The 25,100-nt window shown below is 43.1% G+C and overlaps 1 protein-coding gene and 1 pseudogene across 1 annotated transcript in view; both read left to right on the forward strand.

Moving 5' to 3' along the window:
* Window positions 1-25,100, forward strand: part of LOC148037544 (putative calcium-binding protein CML11) — a 262,608-nt pseudogene that overhangs the window by 161,254 nt on the left and 76,254 nt on the right.
* The window catches only part of LOC148037546 (protein CONSERVED ONLY IN THE GREEN LINEAGE 160, chloroplastic-like), a 78,628-nt gene that overhangs the window by 31,284 nt on the left and 22,244 nt on the right, over window positions 1-25,100 (forward strand). Inside the window, exons 2-4 of the mRNA XM_087676476.1 lie at window positions 20,533-20,699; window positions 21,021-21,125; window positions 23,403-23,459. Coding sequence (XP_087532602.1) covers window positions 20,550-20,699; window positions 21,021-21,125; window positions 23,403-23,459 — 312 coding nt within the window. The 5' untranslated portion in view covers window positions 20,533-20,549. The remainder of the gene's footprint in view (window positions 1-20,532; window positions 20,700-21,020; window positions 21,126-23,402; window positions 23,460-25,100) is intronic.

Raw genomic sequence — 25,100 nt, forward strand, 5'->3', positions numbered from 1 at the left:
TCATTCCAATTTGCCCTTGTCTCTTCATTCAGTGAGTTCCACCATAACCTTGCAGAACCTTCATGAGGATTCATAGAGATAGAATGCAGAAATTGTTGTTTTTATCTCAAGAAAAGTACATCGGAAAGGTATTGGACAAATTTAACATGGCTGAAGCTAAGCCTTTTGGGATACCCTTACCTCCTTATCTCAAGCTTAGCAAAGCCAACAGCCCGAAAGATAACGTGGAAGCAAATGCTATTGAAGAGAGTTCCTTATCCATGAGCTTGTGGCTCTCTTATGTATGCTAAGGTTGCTACTCGTCCAGACATTGCTCATGCAATGGGAGTTGTTAGCAGGTTTATGTCAAATCCTAGCAAAGCACATTGGGAGGCTGTCAAGTGTATTTTTCGATACCTTAAGGGTACACAAAGAAAAAGTATTTGCTATGGGTAGGGTGCACTTAGTTTGCAAGGTTACTGTGATACAGACATGGCAGGTGACTTGGACGCTCATAGGTCCACCGGTGGGTATGTCTTCACAATTGTTGGTGAAGCTATTTCTTGGTGTTCCAGGTTGTAGAACATCGTTGCACTGAGTACGAGTGAAGTTGAATATTGTTGCGCTAAAATATGCATTACTTGCTGATTAGCCTCTTAAACAACCCCAAAACACACTAAGAATACTCTTTTAGAGTAAAACCCTAAAATGGAGAGCAGTTCGAGAGAGTTCAGTGGAAACCCTAAAACGGGGAGCGGTTCCAGAGAGTTTAGTGGAAACCCTAATTTTTGGGGCGCCCTTCCATATCTATAAATAGACAGGCTGCCCCCATTCAGCTATCATCCTTGTTTGCAGGTTACACGAGCCCACACACCCTCTGTTGCTATTGGCGCCAAGTTGCTAGCCTGCAGCCCGCCTCCATCTGTTGTCTAGCCATCATCGACTGCAGCTACATTATCTTCAGCCTGTCCATTGCTATAGGCGACAGCTTTTAGCTGCTGGCAATTGCTCCAGACTGTTCCAGACTGCTGTTCAGCCTGCTGTCCATCATCTCCAGGGTCAGCCAGCGTGCGTTTTTAGCATTCAGGCCTTCACACTCTCAGACACTATTTCAGCTTGCTGTTTACAGTAGACTGTGCACAGTTTCCAGCCCGCGATCGGTGGTACACTGCTGCGTTTACCAGTTTCCAACCTCCAGACTGCTGCGTTTTGGTCACCAGCTTGCTGCCATTCACTATTCAGCACTCCTACACTCCGATTGGTGGTCACAGACTTGGGATCTGTCTTCGGTGGACGGCACACTCCAACATTGCTCTGCCCTTGAGCACACTGTACACTCTTACATTCATTTACAGCATTCATTCACTTCAAAGTTGTGTTCTCTCTCTCCCTTCTTCTGTTTGTGTTTGAGTTTTGAGTTTTGCGTTTAGGGTTTGAGTTTTGCCCTCTGTGTTTGTGTCTGTCTCTTTGTGTTTCTATCATGGTCGTACACTGTGTATCCTCAGTGCTAACCCTAGCAGTTTTCTTCACATGGTATCAGAGCCGGTGCTCTTGTAAAGAGTATCTTGCGGATATTGTGGAGAGCTAGTCTTTCTGCGAGGCACACAATACAACTCGTAACCGAATCACAATGTCCCAGACACCTTCTTCTCCAGTTCCTATGATGTCTTATTAGGCTTCTCCATCATTGGAGGCCCTGAGACGGCATTGTGGACTCGGTGAAGAGGACGATACTTCACCTTCACTAGATTTCACTAACATAACAGAGGAGGACTTTGAGGAGTACTATCGCAACAAGTACGGTGATGTTTATACCCCTCCTACCAGTTTTGCTACCACATCTAGACCGGTTGGTGAGGTTGGCTACCTCTCCGACCATGAAGGACATACGGCATTCGGAACGTCCGGCGATCCATCTTCATCATCTCAGCCAGGTCCAATGTCAGGTTTGTACAATTCTTTTGTGTTGCATGAATCAAAACCCTCGCTTGTTTCTTCTTTTGAGGTACAAGATCCAGATGGCTTTGCGTATGTGAACTTCAATAGAGGGGGCTCAGGAAGTAGATGAAATTCAGGTACATCTACAGCTTCTGTTTCATTTGAGCATATCACACACACTTCTCACTTCCCTCCCATCCCACCCTCTTCTATATCACACCTCTCATTATCTTTCCAAAACCTTGGATTACACTCCACATCTGTATCACACACCCTAGGGGTTGGATCTTCCTTTTCTGCTCCTAGCACCTTTTCCTTCTCCATCCCATTCTCTACCTCTGTGTACCATGGTACTTCGTTAAGGGGAATGCCACCCTTTAACACAATGTCTCTCACCTTTTAGCAAAGGAGCACACCCATAACTCCTAGGACGATTGTGATGGGCATCCCCCTCACTATCCCCAGCTTCACATCTCCCATGACCACTCATACGCAGGGGTTTCCATCCTCAGGTTAAGGTGTGTCTTCACACTCTCCTTGGGTTACACCTATGCAGCAGGGATTTACATCTTTTGCTCAACGTGTTCCCGTCCCATCTCCTTGGGTTTCTCATGTGGCTACCATGCCCATGCCTAGTCAACCCATCCCTACCTATGGATCCACCTTGCACACTACACGCACGCATGGTGGGCACTCTGGGGTTCATTCCCAAGTGTACTCCACTCCCCCATCCTACCCACACTACACTTTTTCACACTATCCATCTCCGAGTACTACCACTCCTGTTGCAACAACCAATAATGCCTTCACGGATAAGACACGTTTTAATGGGTCAAATTTCACCACTTACTTTAATTTCATGTAACAAGTGCTTGAGTCTCAGGGTCTTTGGGACCTCGTCATTGGTCTAGAGCCTATGCCGGCTAGCTCACCCTGATTACATCCGTTAATGGAGAGCCCGCAACGCCACAACCAATGTTTAGCTGATGCACAGATTGCTTCCTAAGTTTCACTCTCAGTTGCAGCACTTCCCGCTCATGTTAGAGTGTTGGAGTCACCTTCTCGACCACTATGCGGTTGGTGATCGTACTCGGCGCATCAATCTCGATTTTGAGCTTCAAGCATTCTCTATTAAGGAAGGGGATGGTTTGAAAGTCAAGCTGGCTGAATATAGGCAGTTACTTGCCGAGTTCACCACTGCTGGCTCTCCAAAGTCAGACAAGTTACATTCTTCTTGAATAAGTTGCCTGACAAGTACTTCAATTTCATTCAACACATCATCTCCCAACCTAGATTGCCAACCTTCTACGAGTTTGAGTACTAGTTCTTGCGTTACGCGAGATTGTATGATCAAGTCCACAAAAAATCCTCATCACAACCTTATTCAGAGCAAAGGGGGTTGGTTGCCTCTTCTTCGGGAGGGACAACCACTAGTGGCAAGAACTCACTAGATGCGAAGGCAAGCCAATCAAAGGGTAACTCTTTTTCCTCAGATGGAACCAAAGAATCTAGACCTATCTGGCAACAACTCCCTAAGAAAAACCGGTTTTGCACACATTGCTAGAGAGCAGGCCATGTGGACGAGGAGTGTCGCTCCAAGGCTCAAGGTCTTCCACTTAAAAAGCCTCATCAGACCGTTGCGACTGCACAGTCCAGTGGGGCTACGCCCTCTGTTCCTACTTCATCTGCTCCTTCAGCACCCGTTGTTGCTGCTGTTGGACATGTGGCTCGAGTACAGTCTCAGCGGTCCCTCTCTTTCACCACCCCTACGGGATTGGTTGATTGATTTGTAGGTTCCGATCCCGTTGCAGTTTATGCATCTATCTCACCTTCCTCCCCACCTCGTTAGGCGTTCACTTGGCAGATCCCTGCTACTGGACATACGTCATGGTGGCCACCTTCTTAGCCTAGCATGTCTCTAGGTCCTTTCGGATGCCCTAGGTTAATCTAGCATTCATTTTTCATACTCTTAGAGCTGGGCCCATAGAATTCATTGTCCTTAGCTTTTCCATTCTTTTGTCTTCCGTTGCATTTACTCACACAGATATATATTCATTGCATTTCTTTTGAGTTAGATTTTCTTTTTGTTATGTTTTGCTTTGGAGCATTTCACCACTAACCTTTGTGTTTGCAGATTCTCATCTCTTTTGCAAGGTTTCGTTTTTCAGTGTAGGGCTAACTTGAAGATTTATTTGGTTCTCCCTGGGCTAGAGACGTGGGGATGCGCACCGTTCCTTTCTTCATGGTGTCATCATCCTAGGAGTGCTTGCTCTTCTTCCAGCATGGCGGTTTTCCTTTCTGAGGCGGATCGTGCAGCATCTCTCTCGATGCTATCATGGCGGTGACTTCTACCTTGCTTTTCTAGCGGGGTGCTTCATCCACTTCATCTTCTTTTATTCCTTATGGTTCTCGACACCATATGAAGACCAACATCAGGCTCCTCTTCCTTCTTTGACATCTACATCCAGGTTGAGAGGGGGTTCCTACCCTTCTTGGTATTCTATAGGCTTCAGCACTTTGTCTTCGACATCGGCTTCTTCCCCCTGTTGTACCTTACCCTTTGCATTGCATGATTACATCATCCTTGTACTAGGACACTTGGGCAAGTGAACAATTTTCCCACGAGGGACACTGTCCAAGTGGCACCTGCTGCATGAGCATTCTTCAGCATGTAGCATACTTTGCATCTCATTGTGCAGAGCACCACTTGTGCGGATCCTAAGCTGTTTCCATCGGCAGCTATTGTTCCCACACCACCATCCTTTTTCATCACATGGATACCTCATTACCTTATTTCCTCGTCATTGACACCCTGAGCGGATGGGTTAGCTTGTACTGTATTGTGATGTGTTGGGTGTACCCTCCCTACTCTCGTCTTCTGGGCCACTTTTACTCAATCAACTGCATCCTATCAAATTTACTTCACTTGTTTTAAAAAAAAAAATCCATGTAGTTCCATCCGCCTTTGTAGGGCTTGGTAGGCCATTGGGCAGCCGACGTTCACCCTTTTTCCGATGCCCTGTCCTCTCTGGGGTGACTACTTGGATTCCCTTGGTAAGATAACCATCGCTTCTCTAGTCTTGGTAGGCCACTAGGCAGCCGACATCACAATGACTGGCCTAACCTTTCAGCTCAGTTTTGGGCCTGAGAGGGGGTATTGAGCTAAAATATGCATTACTTGCTGATTAGCCTCTTAAACAACCCCAAAACACACTAAAAATGCTCTTTTAGAGTAAAACCCTAAAACAGGGAGGGGTTCGAAAGAGTTCAGTGGAAACCCTAATTTTTGGGGCGCCTTTCACATCTATAAATAGACAGGCTACCCCCATTCAACTATCATCCTTGTTTGCAGGTTACACCAGCTCATACACCCTCTGCTGCTGTTGGCGCCCTGTTTCCAGCCTGCAGCCCGCCTCCATCTGCTGTCTAGCCATCATTGACTGAAGCCACATCATCTTCAGCCTGTCCATTGCTGTAGGCGACAGCTCTTAGCTGCTGGTGATTGCTCCAAACTGTCCCAGACTGCTATTCAGCCTGCTGTCCATCATCTCCAGGGACAGCCAGCCTGCGTTTTTAGCATTGTAGGCCCTGACACTCTCAGACACTGTTTTAGCCTGCTGTTTACAGCATACTGTGCACAGTTTCCAGCCCGCAATCGGTGGTACACTGCTGTGTTTACCAGTTTCCAGCCTCCAGATTGCTGCGTTTTGGTAACCAGCCTGCTGCCATTCACTATTCAGCACTCCTACACTCCGATTGGTGGTCACTGACTCGAGATCCGTCTTCGGTGGACGTCACACTTCGACATTGTTTTGCCCTTGATCACACTGTACACTCTTACATTCATTTACAGCATTCATTCACTTGAGAGTTGTGTTTTCTCTCTCCCTTCTTCTGTTTGTGTTTGAGTTTTTGTGTTTGAGTTTTGAGTTTTGCGTTTAGGGTTTGAGTTTTGCCCTCTGTGTTTGTATCTGTCTCTTTGTGTTTTTGTCGTGGTCGTATTTTCTGTGTGTCCTCAGTGCAAACCCTAGCAGTTTCTTTCACAAATACATATCAGCTACTGAAGCTTCTAAGGAAGCTATATGGTTGAGTAGACTTGCAGAAGATCTCGGCATGTCTATGGGTACTACAGTTTTGGGATGTGATAGCTTGAGTGTTGTGTATCTGGCTAAGAATGCCATGTATCATTCACGCACAAAGCATATAGATGTGCGATATCATTTCATCAAACAAATTCTGGACGATGGTCAACTCACATTGACCAAGATTAAAACACAAGACAACCCTACAGATGTCCTCACTAAAAGTCTAAGCAAGGCTCAGCATGAGCATTGCATACGACTAATGGGAGTTGGTTAGCTAGAGGTTCACATCGGACCTTTAAGTGGGAGGTTGTTGGGATAAAGGCCTGTTTTAAACCCCCCGTGTATAGTACACGCACATTGTACATGTGAATGCACCCTTTATGTGTCCAAAGTATAAATACATTTTATTCTTTGTGTACCAACACACATTATTGGTACACTCTTAGCGATTCATACTTTCACTCTGCTCACACGCTCTCCAGCTGTCACACTCTCACGCTCACTCCTGCTCGACTCCCATCTCTCTTAGCTTTGCTCTTCTTCCAACACATTCTTTACATAGATGACATGTTGCTAACTGGACCAAATCAGAGAAAAATTGCAGATTTCAAGGGTGAATTGCAGTCTACTTTTCCTATATTAGATGTGGGGCTGTGGGGATCCAATTCACCAAAAATCAGCATGGTATTGTTGTGTCTCAATCACAATATGTTCAAAAGCTGCCAGTAACATTTAATGTGCACGATTGTAAACCTATGAGCACACCTATGGAAATAGGGCTGAAGCTTTCAATGCTTGATGGTAGTGATCTATTAGATATTGCTGTTTACAGCGAGGCTGTTGGTTGTCTCATCTATTTGTGCAACACTTGTTGTGACATATAATATGCAATATCATAGGTGAGTAGATACATGCACAATCCAAGGACACTACATTGGCAAGTTGTTAAGCGCATTTTTCACTATTTCCAAGGAACACAGTCATATGGTTTGCTATTTTCCAAGGGAGGGGGGCGGGGGAAATGCAAATGCATGCTTACATTGATTTAGATTGGCCTTGTGATCATGATACAAGGTAGTCTTCTAGTGGACATTGTTTCTTTCTAGGCTAGTCATACATTTCTTGGCTAAACAATGAGTAGCCTATTGTGGCTGTCTCATCTTGCAAAGCTATAGACAGGGCAGCTTTCATAGTAATAGTCAAATGAGTTTGGTTGCATCGTGTATTGTCTGATCTTCATGTTCATTTGGAGGGATCCACTCGTATTCTTTCTGACAATTAGAGTACTATTACAGTAGCATTGAATCAAGTGTTTCGTGCTTATATGAAATACATTGAGATACATTATCACTATGCCAAAGAGAGATCACATGTTGGGGAGATTAGCATGATCTACATCTCCACACAAGGGAATGTTTAATTATTTTCACCAAGCACTATCACACGAAAGATTTGAGGAATTTTGAAAATCCTTGAACTTACTACCTTTTAGTGTGATTGATTCGCTCCTTGTACATCATCAGATTGGCATTGCAGGGGGTGTTTGAATTGGTCAATTATGGGTAGCGCCCAATGCAATTTTTGTGGTGTGGATACTTATTAAAGTATCAAAGTATGGTATGTCTAGGACTTTAAAAGAAGTGACACTAGACTCTAGAGTTAAATTAGCTCTAGTTGAGTTAGGGATAGATCTAACTTACTCAAGACCTTTTGTACTTTCATTCTATTATTCTAGGACTTGCATCTTTGGAGTGTGGAACTACTGTCCACTCTTGCTCACTGTCTTGTGTTCACTCTCTCTCTTCCTCCATTTCCAATACAAGTAACTGTTTAGGAAGCACTTTTGACATCCATCCGATAGAGTGGACAACTATGGTGAGTGATAATCTATGCCATGTCAAAAACCTTGCACAACAAGGCGAGCTTTGTGTTTGTCGAATGTTTCATTAACTTTCAATTTAGTTCTAAAAATCCACTTGGTCCCAATAACTTTCTTGTGGCTTGGATGATCCACCAAGGTCCATGTTGTTAAGCTCTTTTACATGGCTTGTCACCATTGGGGATGCTTTAGAGCTTCTTGCCAACTCTCCAACTTAGAATGCACTATATAATCTGCCATAGAGATAGACACAAATGAGAGGCTAGGCGTAACCCGGGCATATCTTCTAGTGCTCTTTGGGGTGAAATTTGGTGAAAGGATCCTTGAATCTTGCATGGTCGATTGGTACCAGTGAGGTAACGGGGCTTGCATATGGGGCGTGGGTACTCAAGATTTTGCATACGGGTTAGGAGCTGGTACTAGACCTAGCTTAGATGGCACTATTTACGATATGGTAGGGGACGAATTGGTTCAAAGGCTAGTGCGGTGGGTTGTACAATATCCTTCTCATCAAAAAATGATATCTCTTCGGACAATCACCTTGTTCATTTGAGGATCGAACAAATGATATGCTTTTGCCTTAAATGATATGCTTTTGCCTCAAAGGAATATCCAACAAAAATTATGAGACTATCTTGGGGAGCGAGCTTTCCTATCTTATCATCTAGAGCATGTGTGTGTGTGTAAGCATGACACTCAAAAACTCTAAAGTGGGAAATAACATTTCGAGTATCAAAAAACACCTCGAAGTGGGTCTTTTGAGAAACTGCCATAGTTGGGCATTGGTTGAGCATATACATAGTAGTATTAACAACCTCAACCCAAAGGTGCTTAGGGAGCTTTGCTACGAACAACTTAGAGTGTGTCATATTCATCACAATTTGGTTCCTATGCTCTACGACTTCATTTTGAGAGGGCGAGTTGGTGAGAAGTGCCATGCTTATGTGGAAACTCAGTGAAGTTATGGGAGATAAGCTCACCACCATAGTTGTTTTCAGACGCGTCTGAAATGAATTTCAGACGTCTGTAAACGTCTGAAAAACAGACGTCTGAAAATCCCATATCAAACTTGACGTTTTTTTAAATTAAAAAATGTTGACGACTTTACACAAAAGCATACAGAATGTGGTCGCCTTTATCTACCGACTCTTTCCTTGGATCCAGGCAGTCTGAAACACACACTCCTGAGGAATCGTGATTGAAAACGACTGAACTCAGCCTGAGGAACTCCACAAACTGTGGGAAACATAGCTCTCTACTTGGAAATACTGCTGCCTGACGTACTTAGTTGATGAGTAAATTTAATGAATGATGAAGATGATGAGTAGATTAGTTGATGACAGACGAATCATGAATCATGATATATGATGTGACTCCATTATGTAGTTTTCAGTTTTGCTTTTGGTTGTGTATTTTTCTCATATTTTGTTAAGAATATGTTAAAAAATTAGGGTCACGTATGATTTAGGTCTAGGGTCTGAATCATACTCGTTTCATACTTTCATACGCGTTTGCGTTTGACGTTTGATTCACGTATGGAAAAACTATGCTCACCACCACTATCACTCCTTACTACATGATGATCCATTTGGTTATGCACCATAAGCATCCATGAAGGGAAATAGGCGAATGCATTAGATTTATGCTTTAGAAAGTACATTGACATGTATTGTGAAATATCATCCACTATAAAAAAGAAGTAAAGCGTGTCATTAAGGGGGGCAAGGATGTCGGCCCACAAAGATCAACATGAATCAATTGTAGAGGCATCTTAGCTCTATGTGCGGTTTGCTGAGGAAATGGAGTGGAGTGTTGTTTCTCAACATGACATGTTGGACAGACATCCTTGGATAGTTTATGGCATGGAAGGTCCTTAACCATTTGGCAGTGTGATAGCTCATAGAGCGAGTCAAATCCAAGTTGTCTGAAGTGATAAGGCCAAAGGTGCTCATTGTTCATAGACTCCCATGTAGTGGTTAAAGCCTAGAAGTGGTGGAACCTTGAGTCTTTGGATGTTGGTTGGGAAAGAAACTAAGTCATTATCTAGAGGCCATTAAGTTGTGCCTTGCCATGAGCAATCACTCAACCAGTTTGAGAGTCTATGACCTCTAACTATGGTTGTAGTAAAGAAAATTGCTTGCTTTAATTGGCAAAGGTATTGAATGAACAAAAGGTTCAGCCCATGCTGTGAGACATAATATACATAATCCAAAGAAGAAAGATCCTAGATCTCATTAGTAACAAACTTGACATGACATTAACCATGGATTTTGACCAAGGAGCTGTTCCTGCACCAAACATTCCCGACTATAGGAGCTTGAGAGACAAAAATGTCTTGGATGGGAGTCATATGATGAGTGTCTCCACTATCCATGATCAAAATGAGAGATGTGCTCGGTCAGGTAGAGTGGGTCTCTGTGGTCACCTCATTAGGAGGTAACTTGCGAATATGGACTAAGTTCATAGCCTCGGATGTCTCCACGGAGATGAGGTGAACCTCATGTCTTGTAGACTAGTTAGACATGCCCTTTGGAGTTGAGAATGATACTGGCTATGATGGCTGTGTGGTGGCAGTATGTGTCTAGCGTCGCCATTGCTCGTGATTTTGGTTGCAACCACCCTATCTCCCATGTTGGTGGTATACTTAAGTCTTAGAATCTAGAGATATCAACCATAATTCATGAAATTGGAGACATAATAATCAAGTTTCAATAGTAATAAAGATTCAAAACATTATAATCAGCAATGGATTGTCGCATTCAACATTGTAATCAACCATGTTGCATAAGTCCAACAAGTGTGCATTGTAAATACACAAAATATGCATTAAACTTTAAAGTCTAAAGATGTTACAAGAGCTCCAATTTCCAAGTTAATACCCTAAAGTTCCAAGAGGCTAGCCTCTAAGTGCTCTCATTCATGGAAGATGGCTCCATTGTGCTTGAATGCTCATGGTGCTGAACAGCATCCTGGCCATCACCATCACCATCATCATCGTCATCTTTTTCCCAACGTATAAAAGAATCAGCCTTTACAACTGATGTACGAGCTAGCAAGCAAAGATTGGAGCTCACATAAACTAGGTTATTCATCTTCATTGTACCAAGATGATTTCTCTTCTTTGAGTGAATATGATTGAATGAGCTCCATAGTTGCTCTAAACAAGAAGAGCTAATTGTTTGGCTAAGAATACGAATAGCCAAACTCTACAACTTTGGAGCTTCTGCCTCGTAGTCCTCCCATCATAAAGTAGCCTTAATATTTGTCATGTCTTCTAGTGTATCATGTGTACCAAACATCCCTAATGTTTGCTGATACACAGAGAGCTGATTTTTAATTTTGTGTTGCATTTCACGGATAGGATAAAGCCTTGCAAGCAATGTGTTCCAAGCCTTAATCACCTCAAGGTCTCTTTCTTGCATCTTTCCTTGAAACTCAAGATCAAGCACATATGTTGCAACATGCATAGGAGAGTCATACTCATTCCATCTCCTGATGCATAACTCCTTGATCTGCACATACTTATCTGCATTTGGTTCCAAACTCTCCAACTTCTCAATCATGCAATCCATACCTTCATAGATCTTCCCAATGCATGGATCCATGCCATCTGCAAGCCTCAACATGTGCATAATAGGATCAACCATTTGGTTGGTGTGATTCACCTCATCCCAAAAATCTCTATCAGAGACATATGCATTACATAACACAGCAGTAGCAGAGGCAGCCCCAGTCCAATTTTCATACTCATCACTAGAAAATAGCTCCCTAATTGCACCTTTGTAATAGTGCAATTGACCAAGCATAAGAAAGTTATATGCAAATCGTGCATCCGAGTATTTGAGAAGTTCTTTGTCACTTCTCTTGCGAAACTCAGCATGCAAGTACTGATGATTGCATATAAATGTGATGATCTTGATGCCTTTCGCAACAAGAGATGGAATCCATGGCAAGTCCCTAATATCCTTCAACAAGTTATTCAAGCATTGCACCATGCATGGACTAAAGGTGATATGTGGATACATTGCCATTAAAATGTATCCTGCTGCCTTGTTTGTAGATTCACCATCTGCCACAAACTGCACTACATTTTCTGACCCAACAGCTTTAGTCCATACATCTGTACTCTATCCAGTCTCTGAAGCATCATGACTACCAATGAAGTATATATCCCCATGAAAATATGCGACAACACTATGTATGGACCTATGGCGTGTGTCACTCCATCCATTTGCTATCAATGTCACTCCATTTCTTGCCCATTGATTGTGAACATTTGGTGTTGCAATCTCTATGGCTGCTTTCTACTTCTGAAGCAATGTAGTCTTGATAGTTTCTAATGAAGGGGGCTTATATATGGGCCCATACTCTGCAATCTTTGTCACCATATTTAAAAAATAAGGTGACCTGGCTGATTTGAATGCAATATGGCCATGGTAGAAAAAACGTGCCATTGCTGCATCTGTTTCCTCTTTTTTCTTTGGTTCCCATGAAGTGTGCAATGAACTCTATTTAACACCACAACTTGTTGCCACTGATGGCCCACGAGAAGGTTGCATAGCCACTAATCCTGGTGATCTTTTGCATGAAGCACCATGCCTTGTTGGCCTTGGAGTCCATGTTGTTGGATCCATTGCTATATTTGGCATCTCTTGGCATGTGATTTCCCCATAGAAGTGGCTATGCGGTCAAGTAACTCTTGCCTTTTCTCAATTGATACATTGGTGCAAAAATGCACCTCTTTCCCCTCCTCATGTAGAAGATGGGCTCTCACTTTATCATCCCCACTAGTGTGAGCATAAGAGCAAAGGTTGCATTTCCAAGGGCGAGCCCCTCCACCTCTCAATGGCACCCGTGCATCTACCTCATCCCACCATGATCAAGTAGTGCTTCGACTTCGTCCTGTTATTGACGAAGTACCTGCTGAGGATGATGAAGATCCCATAGATGCCAATGCTGCCATCTATATAAAAGTTGTTGGGTATTTTACTCACGCCTTACTTACGCCTACGCTCATATGGGAGTGTCGGTGATCAGTAGGACACTGGGGCACTTTTTACTCTCGGTAGGAGAGGTTTTTTCCCCCAGACTTATGGTCTTATTATCGTATGTACTTATGTGCTTATGTTACACACATTTGGGCACTTAGTGTGTGTCGGGTGTGAACACCCCCCTACAACCCTAAGGTTTAAGGGTTATACTTTGTGCTTTCAGATTACACTCATTCAGTCTATTCTCTTGGGTGTCGTGCTTCAACTCTGTCTCTCTCACTCTCACACTGTCTACTGAATCTGGTTGTACCTTGATCCTCTGCTCTCACATTTGGTATTAGAGCGGTCCTCAGTTAGCAGCCAGGAGTCCCCGCCAGTTTTGCCCCCGAGTCGCCAGCTCTAGACCTGCCCTGACGACTCCTCTGCCCTGCGCGCAGCTCCAACAGTCAGCGTGCAGCTCCAACAGTCCCGACGCTACCCGTACCTGCACGCGCCCTGGCGCTGTTTCTCTATGCATGGCCTTTGCTGGAGTGTCCGTTTGTAGCACGCCACGTCAGCCACCAGTCTTGCTGTGACACCGCTTGGATCGTGCAGCCCATTAGTCACGCTGTCTGTGCCTGAGAACGACTGCCTACAGTCGCCTTGTAATGTCAGCAGCTCGTGCGCTGTTCGACAGCGCAGTCCTCGTCAGACGACGCCCGTTTGACCACCGACAGCCCGCTTGCCCACCTGCCGCTATTTTAAATCTTCACGTCAACAGCCCGTCGCCTGCCCTGTCCACGTCGACTGCCCTGTCCACGTCGCTTGCCCTGTCCACATCCTGTCCACGAAACCACTGCGACGACTGTCCTGCGCCTGCCAGTCAACGTCCTGCCCACCACGTGCAGCCTGCTCGTTTGACGACGACATCAGGTAAAATTTTCAACAATTTTTTTTAAATTTCAGCCCAGAACACAGTTCTGGAAGCGGAGGTTCACATGCGGCAAGCACAGAACAAGTGCAGGGAAAAAATTCATGCAAATTTCTGGACCGGATCGTCAGAAATTTTGGGGCTTTTGTGTATTTGGAAGACAGTTGCATTTGGACTGCTGATACAGTCACAAAAAGACTGTCTTTGACAGAAATTTTGGCAAAAATTTTGGGGATTTTGACATAACAGTGTTGCATTGCACTGTTTGCACCTTGGGAAGCGTGCAGTAAAAGACAGTTTTCTGACAGAGTACGCCCTTGCACATTAATTGCAGAAACGTATTTGCTGCAATTTCTGGAAATTTGCAGATTTCCAGTTAATACTGCTTTGACATTGCTCATTTTGTCTTTGGAAATTTGTCATCATGGCAAATCAGGGAGGTGATGTCTTTATGTATGTATCCAAGGAAGGCAGACTGGACGGAAACAACTATTCCCTTTGGTCATTCATGATGAAGAATGTATTAGTGGCCAAGAATTTATGGGATTATGTCAGTGGAGAGGAAACTCGACCGGGAGTTGTAGCTCCCGTTACTCCTCCTCCCCAAGGCGCACGTGGACAACGGGGACCTCAGCCCGCTCCACTTCAGCAACTTCCACCCAGAACTGCAGCTCAAAAAGCTTGGGATACCCGTGATGCACAGGCCTTGTCGCTGATTGCTCTGGCAGTTCAGCGGTCCATCATACCTCATATCCGTTCGGCATCTTCTTCACGAGATGCATGGTTGACTTTGGAGCATATGTTTGCAGGAAAGAATGAGACTCGGATCTCTTTTTTGAAGAAAGAGTTGGAAACTCTGAAGATGCATGAAGGTGATTCTATGCAGGATCACTTAAACAAGATTCAGGACTTGAGGGAGCAGCTCATGAATGTAGATGAGTATTTTTCGGATGCACAGTTGATATCCACGACCTTGAATTCCTTACCTCCTTCGTACTTGTCTTTTCATACTGCATTGAACCTCACCATGAGGATTGCTGAGCACCCACTCACTTTTATTCAGCTGGTTAGCTTGCTTCTAGAGGAGGAGCAAACACGGAAAAATAGTGGTGTGGATGCTATAGTCTTTGAGCAGGCTTTTGTGGCAAGACAGAAAGGCAAGAACAGCAAGGTGAAAAATGCTCCACAGAGTTCTGGCACTTCGGGCACATCGCAGAATCAGTCACAAGGGGGGACGCAAGCAAAGAAAGGAAAATGTCATTATTGTAAGAAGCCCGACCACTATATCACTGAGTGCAGAAAGCGCATTGCCAAAGAGAAGAAGAAGGAGTCAGGAATGTCTGTTTCTACTACTCCTTCCACTGCTAGTGAGTCCGCGTCCTTTGTTGTGGACATGGACTATTGTTTTTACACTTGCAGTTATGACATCTCTTGGGCCGATAGAGCACTTAGCTCTACAGAGGATGATGACACTTGGTTCTTTGACAGTGGTGCTTCTAGACATATCACATCTCGCAGAGATTTGTTTGCTTCAGTTAGTGCACCTCTCGTTGGAAAATCGGTACAGTGTGCCAATAATGCATCATACCCTGTTCATGGTATTGGGGAGATTCAGCTCACAGCCATTGATGGCTCTATTCTCCGCCTGCAGGATGCTTTGTTTGTGCCTGGAATAGAGAGCAACAACCAGATTGCAGTTGGTGCATTTAGATGTTTGTGGGCCTATGCAGACCATGTCATTGGGTGGTTGTTATTATTTTGTGACATTCATTGATGACTTCACACGTTTTTGCTGGGTCTATTGTTTGAAAAAGAAGTCAGAAGTGTATGATGCATTTTTGGCTTTCAGTGCACTTGTTGAAAACCAATCTGGATGCCACATTAAGACTCTCCGTTCGGACCGAGGGGGGGAATACATGTCCTCTATGCTGAATTCTTTTTTGCAGCAGAAGGGCATAGTACATCAGTATACTACAGCTTATACTCCACAGCAGAATGGGGTAGCAGAGAGGAAAAATCGGTCACTCATGGAGATGGCCCGATGTATGCTGAAGGCAAAGAGCTTGCCCCATAGTTTTTGGATGGAAGCAGTCATGTGTGCTTGCCATATTTTGAATAGATGCCCTACCAAAGTCTTGAAGACCATCACACCATTTGAGGCTTGGAACAGCCGTAAACCTTCGGTTGGTCACTTTCGTACCTTTGGGTGTCTTGCCTATGCCCATATTCCACAGGTACTTAGAAGAAAATTGGACAACAAGGCTGTTAAGTGCATTTTTATGGGATATAGCAATGAGAGCAAAGGCTACAGACTCTATGATCCCGTTACTAAGAAGGTTTTTGTCAGCAGGGATGTTGTTTTTGATGAAAAATCAGAATTATCCTTGGTTGGTTTGGACACATATCAGGCTGCCTGTGATGTTTTTGAAGGGCTGCTGCCCATTACTTTTGGTGAATCAGCTGGAGGTTCACAAAATGAACCTAATGTTCAGCCAGCTGCTCCTATGGAAAGTGCAGAAATTCAGCCATTGGCTGATCGGAATATTCAGCATCATGCTGAAACAGAAATTCAGCAAGAGCTTGCACACAGCCAGGATGCTAGACAACTACCTAGATGGTATTTGCAGACTATGCAAGATAGTCCTTTGGATGCACCCATGGCTGGTCGTACTAGAAGGCAAACTCGTTTGCATGATTCAGCACATACTGTGGAGTTTATTATGGCAGCAAGTACTTTTGATAGTGAAGAGCCTGAATGTTATGAGGATGCATAACACAATGTGCATTCGATGGCAGCCATGTAAGCTGAATTAGATTCTATTACTAAGAATCAAACTTGGGATTTGGTGTCCTTGCCATTTGGGAAGAAAGCCATTGGAAGAAAATGGGTCTACAAATTGAAAAGAAAAGCAGATGGATCCATTGATAAATACAAGGCACGGCTGGTAGCTAAAGGCTACGCACAGAAAAAGGGCATTGATTATGAGGAGACATTTGCTCCTACTTCCCGTATGAAGACTATCAGGTCTATGATTGCTTTGGCTGCACATTATGGTTGGACAGTCCATCAGCTAGATATCAAGACTGCATTTTTACATGGGGAACTTCAGGAGGAAGTTTATGTACAGCAGCCCATTGGTTTTGCAGTTGAAGGCTCAGAACATTTGGTATGCAAGCTCAAAAAGGCACTATATGGTTTAAAACAAGCTCCTAGAGCTTGGTATGAAAAGATAGATGCTTTCTTGCTTGGTCAGGGGTTTCTAAACAGCTCATCTGAGTCTACCCTTTACGTATGTAAAGAAGGGGGATCTATGCTGATTTTATGTCTTTATGTTGATGACCTTTTGCTCACTGGAACACATGCTGATCAGATTTCAGCATTCAAACAAAATTTGCAGCAAACTTTTGACATGTCTGACTTGGGAGTTTTGCATTACTACTTGGGCATCCAGTTCATACATAATGCTCGAGGTATTGGGTTATCACAGTCACGGTATATTGGGCAGTTTCTTGAGAAATTTGGCTTACAGGATTGCAAGCCAGTTACTACTCCCATGGAACCTGGACTGAAACTGTCATTACATGATGACAGTGATTTGTTTGATATACATACATATGCTCTTGCAGTTGGATGTCTTATCTATCTATGCAATACTAGGCCGGACATACAGTTTGCAGTTTTAGCTTTGAGTAGGTATATGCATCAGCCACGTATGTCACATTGGCAAGCTGTCAAGTGTGTTTTTCGCTACTTGCAGGGTACTCGTTCTCTTGGGTTGCTTTATGCCAAGGGGGGAACCACTGCATTTACATGCTTACAGTGATTCTAATTGGGCTGGTGATTATGATACACGTCACTCTACTAGTGGCAATTGTTTCTTTCTTGGCACTTCTTGCATTTCTTGGCTTAGCAAGAAACAATTCACTGTTGCCACATCGTCATGTGAAGCTGAATACAAGGCAGCTTTCACCACCACAGTTGAATGCGTATGGCTTAGACGCTTGCTAGCTGATTTGGATGTATCTGTTACTGAGCCTACTCCATTGTTCACTGACAGTCAGAGTGCCATTGTAGTGGCACGGAACCCAGTGTTTCATGCTCGCACGAAACACATTGAGATTCACTATCACTTTGTCAGAGAGAGGCTACAAGCAGGTGATATCAGCCTTGTCTATTGTCCTACCACCAGTAATGTGGCAGACATCTTCACCAAAGCTCTTCCTCGTGACAAATTTGAAGCATTTCGCGATGCTTTAAATTTGATATCCTTTGGTGGCGGATGATCCTTGTACTCTTGATCACTCTTCACTTCAGGGGGGTTTGTTGGGTATTTTACTCACGCCTTACTTACGCCTACGCTCATATGGGAGTGTCGGTGATCAGTAGGACACTGGGGCACTTTTTACTCTCGGTAGGAGAGGTTTTTTCCCCCAGACTTATGGTCTTATTATTGTATGTACTTATGTGCTTATGTTACACATATTTGGGCACTTAGTGTGTGTCAGGTGTGAACACCCCCCTACAACCCTAAGGTTTAAGGGTTGTACTTTGTACTTTCAGATTACACTCATTCAGTCTATTCTCTTGGGTGTCGTGCTTCAACTCTGTCTCTCTCACTCTCACACTGTCTACTGAATCTGGCTGTACCTCGATCCTCTGCTCTCACAAAAGTGACAAATAATCAGTAAAGTTCAATGAAATTGCAGAAATTTGCAGCCAAAATTTCAACATGCATGTGTTGAATGTTTGCTAAAAATGCCCGAACTTTGGTACTACTTCAGCCTGCATTCCTTTTATTGAAAATGCCACAAATTTGGGGCATTCCAATCTGCATTTCCTTGCTGAAAATGCCTCAAAATTTGGTGTATTTTCAGCTTCCAAATTTTGGGTAATGACTAATTCAAAATGCCCCAAATTTGGGGGACTCTTTCAAATCCCGGGATCCCAATGCTCCAAATTTGGGGACATTGCAGCCAAATTTGGGCCTCAATCCTTGTTGAGAAAGGCCCAAATTTTGGGGCAATTGCCAACAACCGATCCAAATTGCCTCAAATTCGGGGGAGATTGTAGCTTGAATCATAGATGCTTTAAATTGGGGCAAAATTGCAAATCCGTGTTGAATCTTCAATCACCCTTAAATTTGGGGCAAGCCTCAAGGAGTGAAGAGTCAAGACTAATCTGGATTCTGGAATTTGAAGTTCGCATGAGAGAGAGAGAGTCCTCACTTGATCACAAGCGGGAGCCGGGCCAGGTAGGCGCGAGTCCTTGCGGGAGTTGGGCCAGGCAAGCAGGGTGTGACTCGTGAGGCGATAGTCAGGACGAGCCATGACAGGTGAGAGTCACGACAGGGCGATAGTCGGGCAGGTGGGAGTTGAGGCGGACAGGAATGACATTTAAAAAAAAATGCCCCACTGTTGGAACAACCATTCCAAACAAGGAACGGCCAAGGAACAGGGCGGAACGGGCAGGAATGGGCTGGAATGTTCTGCTAGCATTTCTTGGGCTTAGACCTCCCGGAACGCGTTAATCCGTTCCCAAGTGCCGAAATGGAAGTTCCCTATCTCTATGTCTAATACCATGTTAAAAAATGCTTGACTACAGAATACAATCGCAATCGTACGGCAAATGCACAAACTAATAAAGAAACAGAGTTATGGTTAGGGTAACACAAAGTCAATGAACACAGAAGATGAATAAATTTGAATAATGAATAAATACAATGCACAATGCAACAAACACACTATGCAAGGTGAATATTGAACCTCTAGCTCCTGTGTCTCAAGGATTGGGGCAGAGGGAATGAGTAGAAGAGTGTGTTGTACTCTAACAGATCTTGAAATGCAGCAGACAGTCTCTGAAGATGTTTGATAGCAGCAAATGTAGCTTTGTGAAGGCTGGATCAGTGTCAGAGACAAGTAGTTGAAAGAAGAAATAAACAGAACTTTAATCAGCTGATGATGTGGCAGGCAGGTGCAGGCAGTAAACAGCAAAATGCAGTAGCTGATGATGTGTTAAGGGCAGGCAACAGGCTGCAGTGTGAAAACACAGGCTGTTGCTGGCCGTACAGCAGTAAACACAGTAAATGATGATGTGGACAGGTTGGCATCAGCTGGACAGCAACAGCAGTGGAAATGAGGTCACCAGCCGATCACAATGTCTAGACAGCAGTAAACAGCAATTGCCAACAGTTGGGGAGTCTCTAGAAGCTGGCGCCAACAGCAAACAGCAGTGGACAGCAATTGAATGGAGATATTCTCTATGCAGTTTGTAGAGAACAGAGTTTAGGCACCAACAATCTGCAAAAATGAGATTTAAGGATGAGTGGTGGCAGCCTGTGAATTTATAGATGGCTGGGTCCTCCCAAATTAGGATTTAGGTTATGGGACACAGATACTCTCTAGGAACACATTTCTTTAAATGAAAGTTTTGTAATTTAATTACTTAAGCTTGCTTTGGGGCTGTTTAATATGGCTAATTAGCATATAATGCATTTTTAGGTCAACACATTTGTGTTTATGTACCTCTGAACCCCTAGCCTTTTGAGGATGATGGACTTCCCACATAGCAGCAATAAAACAGTCTCATCAATGGACATTTTCAACCTGCCTTGTGGATGTTGTGCTTAGCAGATGCTACAAGCTTTTTCATTCCTGCTTTCTTTATTTACCGTTTTTGCTGCAAAAACTAGTTCAGTATTTCAGTTTCTTCAGTGACTAAGTTTTTTTTTCGGTTTGGGGGCATTTGGACAGAAAATCGTCTTTCAGCTATGGAGTTCTTTGAATCCTTTTTGCAAGCTCGCCGTTCTAATATCGATTTTGTTTCGAAAGCATCGGATATGCTGTGGAGGAAGGAAGTTCTTAATGTAAATGAAGAGGATCTTACTCAAGTCAGGGAAAGGCTTGCTGAACTCCAGAAGGTGAAACTAAAAACAACATAGATTTCTCTAAGAAGCATACAGAGTTGTGCTTTATATTGGATAGATTCATTCTCAAATTTAAGTAGGAAAGAGATTGAAGCCTAATTCTGTTTAATTTACGGGGAAGGCTTCCCTTTAAAGTTTCTGAGTAAAAAAGGTGTGCAGTGACACTGACTCAGATTTGGACATCAAAAGTTAGAGAGTGATATCAAAAGTAGGGTTGGGTTTTTGCTGTATGATGATATTAGCTCTGATAGCTTATACTGTTATCTGCTCTAAAATCTCATAATGTGCATTTGATGCATGTTACTAAACTTTCAGATTAGTGAAGAGGATGGTACCAGTGGCTTTCTGAAGTTAAGCCAGGCCAAAAGATGGGAATTGGGTGTGGAAGGAGCTCCAAGTAATCTAAAACCTGTTGCTGATGTAAGGAATGAATCCCCTCCTTTGTTTCTTTGCTTTTTGAACTGTTTGGGACCACTAGGGTTGTTTGTTTGGTGGGGGGTCAGGTTGGGAGGAGGGTGAGAGCAAGGGAGAGAGAGACACATTAAGTCCTATAAGGTCTATGAGACCAAAATTCCACAAAGAAAAAGCATAAGAGCAGGGTTTTTGAAGAAGGCCCACAGACAGCATACAACTTTAAAGTGCTTTGTGAATAGTCTTGGCCTGGCCTTTTGAATTGTCCATTGCATCTAAAGCTGGTTGGGGAGTGTTCTCTGTACATGCCTGCCCTTAGAATGTGTGGATGGCTTACTTCCTGATCGTTTGCATGGACCCAAGAGGTATCATGTGTCATGTTGCCAAAGGGAGATGCCCTATTTGCACTGGCACATCTCTATCAAGAATAGCACCAGCCATATCTGCTCTTGGTATTGCAGAGTCTATGAAGAGGGCCGAAACCCTTCCACATACTGTGTTGAGCTCAAAGTACAGAGTTTGTAGAGTGTCAACATGTGAACTAGTCCCTTGGGTCATCTTCTCTCTCTGTCTTGAAAATTCTTTGAACTCCAGCCACCTATCATCATTGACAGTGAACATCCCCTCTCCCAGCTTGTATCTAGAGAACTTGACCAGGCCAATGCAGCTACATTATTACAGGGTGCCTTGCTCAAATAGTCTTGTTAGCTCGCAAATCTAAATTTATTGGGAAACTTCTGTAAAGTGTGCTAGTTGCCAAACACCCTCATTGGAGTGAGTTCCAATTCTTTTGGTGCACTAATCTTGTTGGTAAAAAAGAAGACTGGAGCTAGCACCTATTGTCAAGAACAAGGACATCTTGTAATGAACCATCTTAGCAGATGTAAAGACACATACACCATCCACCTGAGAGTTGGCTATGAAGCTGATGGTACTTTTGAGAATCCAACAAATGTAGAACAAGCAATAATGGTCAATAAGGCCAGGTTGCAAAGGTCAAGAATAGGGAGACAAGGGCAATGCCAAGTTGAAGTTTGATGGAGGAAAGATGTTGAAGAAGGCTTTTATTGCCTAAGGATTTTGAGTACTTCTGATAAAGAAAACACTAAACCTAGCAAGAGATAGGGGAAAACCCTCACCTTAACTTCATGTAAATATGTTTTGAATATCACAACTCGTCTGTCTAAACCTATTGTGGGTGTTAGACATTTTTTCTAAATTCTTTAATGGACAGTAGGGAGACAAGAAGGGAATAAACCCATATAAGAGGAGTCAACGATCTTAGACCTTCAGGGGGTAAACATCTGAAATGGGTGCCAAGAAAAGATTTGCAAAGCATATGGAATGGTTGATCTTAGACACAAAGTACAATGGATTGTGATGATTGTAGATAATTGAGCATTTTAAGCATTCACATAGAGCATGCGTGCTATCTACTCATGTATCTGCTTTAATAGTGCAGGTATTATCTGTGTAAAACTGGAAAGCTATTAGGGACAAAATACAACTAGGTGCATTTTTCTATTTTTGATGCAGATTGTATGATTGTCATCAGGACAGCAAGGAAGGTGCAGCATTAAGCCCCTATTGGCCTAACATTGCTATGTATTGGTAGGTGACACATGGCAATTGTGAAAGCCATGGAACGTGACAGAAGCTCACATGTGGTATCATGTAAAAGAGCACATTCAGATGAGGGCCACGTGTCTCTGTCAAGAATGGCATGTGTGCCACATCTTTAGTACAATACATGGCCACAGAATTCAAGAAGGCAAGTGTGGTGAAGCATAGCAACATCTTGGTCTTTTATGAGGTTTTTCACTGAGAAACTGTGTCAAAGAGGGGGCAAGTGTGGGCAGGCAGCGAGACAGCTTACTGTGGTTAACCTTTCTGATCGCAATCTTCATTTGAAGATTTTGCATTATGCATGAAAGACAGTCACTGTGTAGCTCCTCAATTGTATCCAAGTAACTGTGTTATTTAAGGAAGACTCGATGAAAAACTAGCCGTTATGAAATTTCACTGTTTTCTCCAGTTTAACTGTGACTGGTTGGAGTATTGAGTGATTGTAACTGCGTTATTACAGTGTACTCAAATAAAACTTGTTATTCAATTTGAGGATCTGCTGGTGTCTCTGTAAAGTAACATATCTAGTTCTTTGTACTATATGCATGAAGTGAACCCGGAGTTTTATTCACTTATATGTGAGTTTTGGGAAGAAGTTTACATAGCTGGTTGTGAAAAGGATTCTGCAATGTCTGACATTTGCATTGTATGCTTTGACAGGAGAGACAAACATCCCGAGATGATCGAAGAAGGGCTGGTTTTTTAGAGTATGAAGCTGTATGTTTTTTGTTTGTTCACTTCCAATATGATGTGCACTTTTTAGAGAATGTAGCTGCATGTTTTTAATTTCACAGTTCCAGCATGATGTGGTAGTTTCTTAAACATCGACAAGCAACCTGCAGATTCAAAGCAAGGTTGAAGTGTATGGATAGTGGATTGTTTATGAGCTCATGTGTGATTGCTGCTCAGGCTCACGTATCCAAATCTTTACTATTCCGAATACAAATATCTAGATGAGTGGTGCAAGTCTTTGCTGGATCTCTTTGAATGGAATGATTGTTTCATTCAGCTCTATTTTCTGAAACTGCCTGGTAACAACATGTTTGAAAAGCTGATGTGCGCCCTTGGCCCGATGCGCTGGCTGCTTTGGGTTGGAACACCTTGGGATGATGATTATGGGCTGAATTCTACTTTTTCTGCAGTCCCTTCCTGGTCCCAATTTTGGGCCTGAGAGGGGGCCTTGAGCTAGAAAAGGTATTGTATACTAATTAGCTCTTTATTACAGCCCCATAAGGTTCCAATTTTGGGCTTGAGAGGGGGCCTTGAGCTAAAAGCAGCATCGTATACTGACTAGCTCTTTATTACAGCCGCAGAACATACTTATTACCAAAGTTATCATTAAATGACTGCTTTCCAAATTCCTAGAACATGCTTATTACCAAAGTTTCTTTCCAAATTCCTAGAGAGTGTCTGCCCCACATGCCAAACTCTAATTTGGGAGGATCCGCTGATCTATAAATAGAGAGGATGCCCACCACGTAATCCCCATTCTTGTTTGCAAATTGATTGCGCCTTGTTCTATGCTAACCACACCCCTTCTTGGCAGCCATCTTAGTTGGAGCTATTGTCCATTGTTACATTTATCGTGTTCCTCCTAAGTTTTCGTTTGAATGCTCCCTTATCCATAGATACTTTTTACCTTCTAGCTTGAGGATAATTTTTTCCTTGTGTGAACACCCATCAGTTGGTGTGGTACTTAGTACCTTAGGGATTGCAATTTCATATCATTCTCATATAATGGATGTGATATTCTAGCACTCTCTTCTCTCTTGCTATTCACTTGTTCACTTTGAGTTTTCAAGCCAACTCCTAAGAGTAGTTGCACTAGATAGGTGGGATCTCTTACTAATATTGCTCACTTTGACTAACCTTCCAAGCTTTTGCTATCAACTACCCTAGTAGCCCAACTAACATTGTAGAATATGTATGTACCAAGTAACTTAGTTTCCATAAATATCACTTTCCACTCACGGTTGAGTCTCTAGATAGACACTAGAATTCTAATTCTTGGCTAACTATGGCTTTCCCCCCCATCTTGCAGGAGCAACTCCTCATAATTTGCTCCTTGCCATTCTTGTGGTGTTTTATCTAGGAATTGTATTTTGTTTGACTTTAAGGAAGTTTGTTTCAAATTGTAGCTATCTAGAAGTCCACCATTTAAATTCCTTTTTAATTTCTTTCTATACCTTAATAACTTAATTTCTTTTATTTGTTCAAGAGAAAAGAAAAGCATTCAAAGAAATCAGCCTAATGTCCAAAAACCCATAAATCTTAATTCCCTTTTTAAACCCCCTCCCCTCACAATTAATTTATTTAAGATCTTGATCAAAATGTTTTTCCTTCCATTCCTTAAACTAA

This window comes from Lygodium microphyllum, chromosome 4 (genome assembly GCF_053477565.2).
Source record: "Lygodium microphyllum isolate KBCC chromosome 4, Lygodium_microphyllum_v1.1.10, whole genome shotgun sequence".
In the NCBI taxonomy this organism is placed as follows: Eukaryota; Viridiplantae; Streptophyta; class Polypodiopsida; order Schizaeales; family Lygodiaceae; genus Lygodium; species Lygodium microphyllum.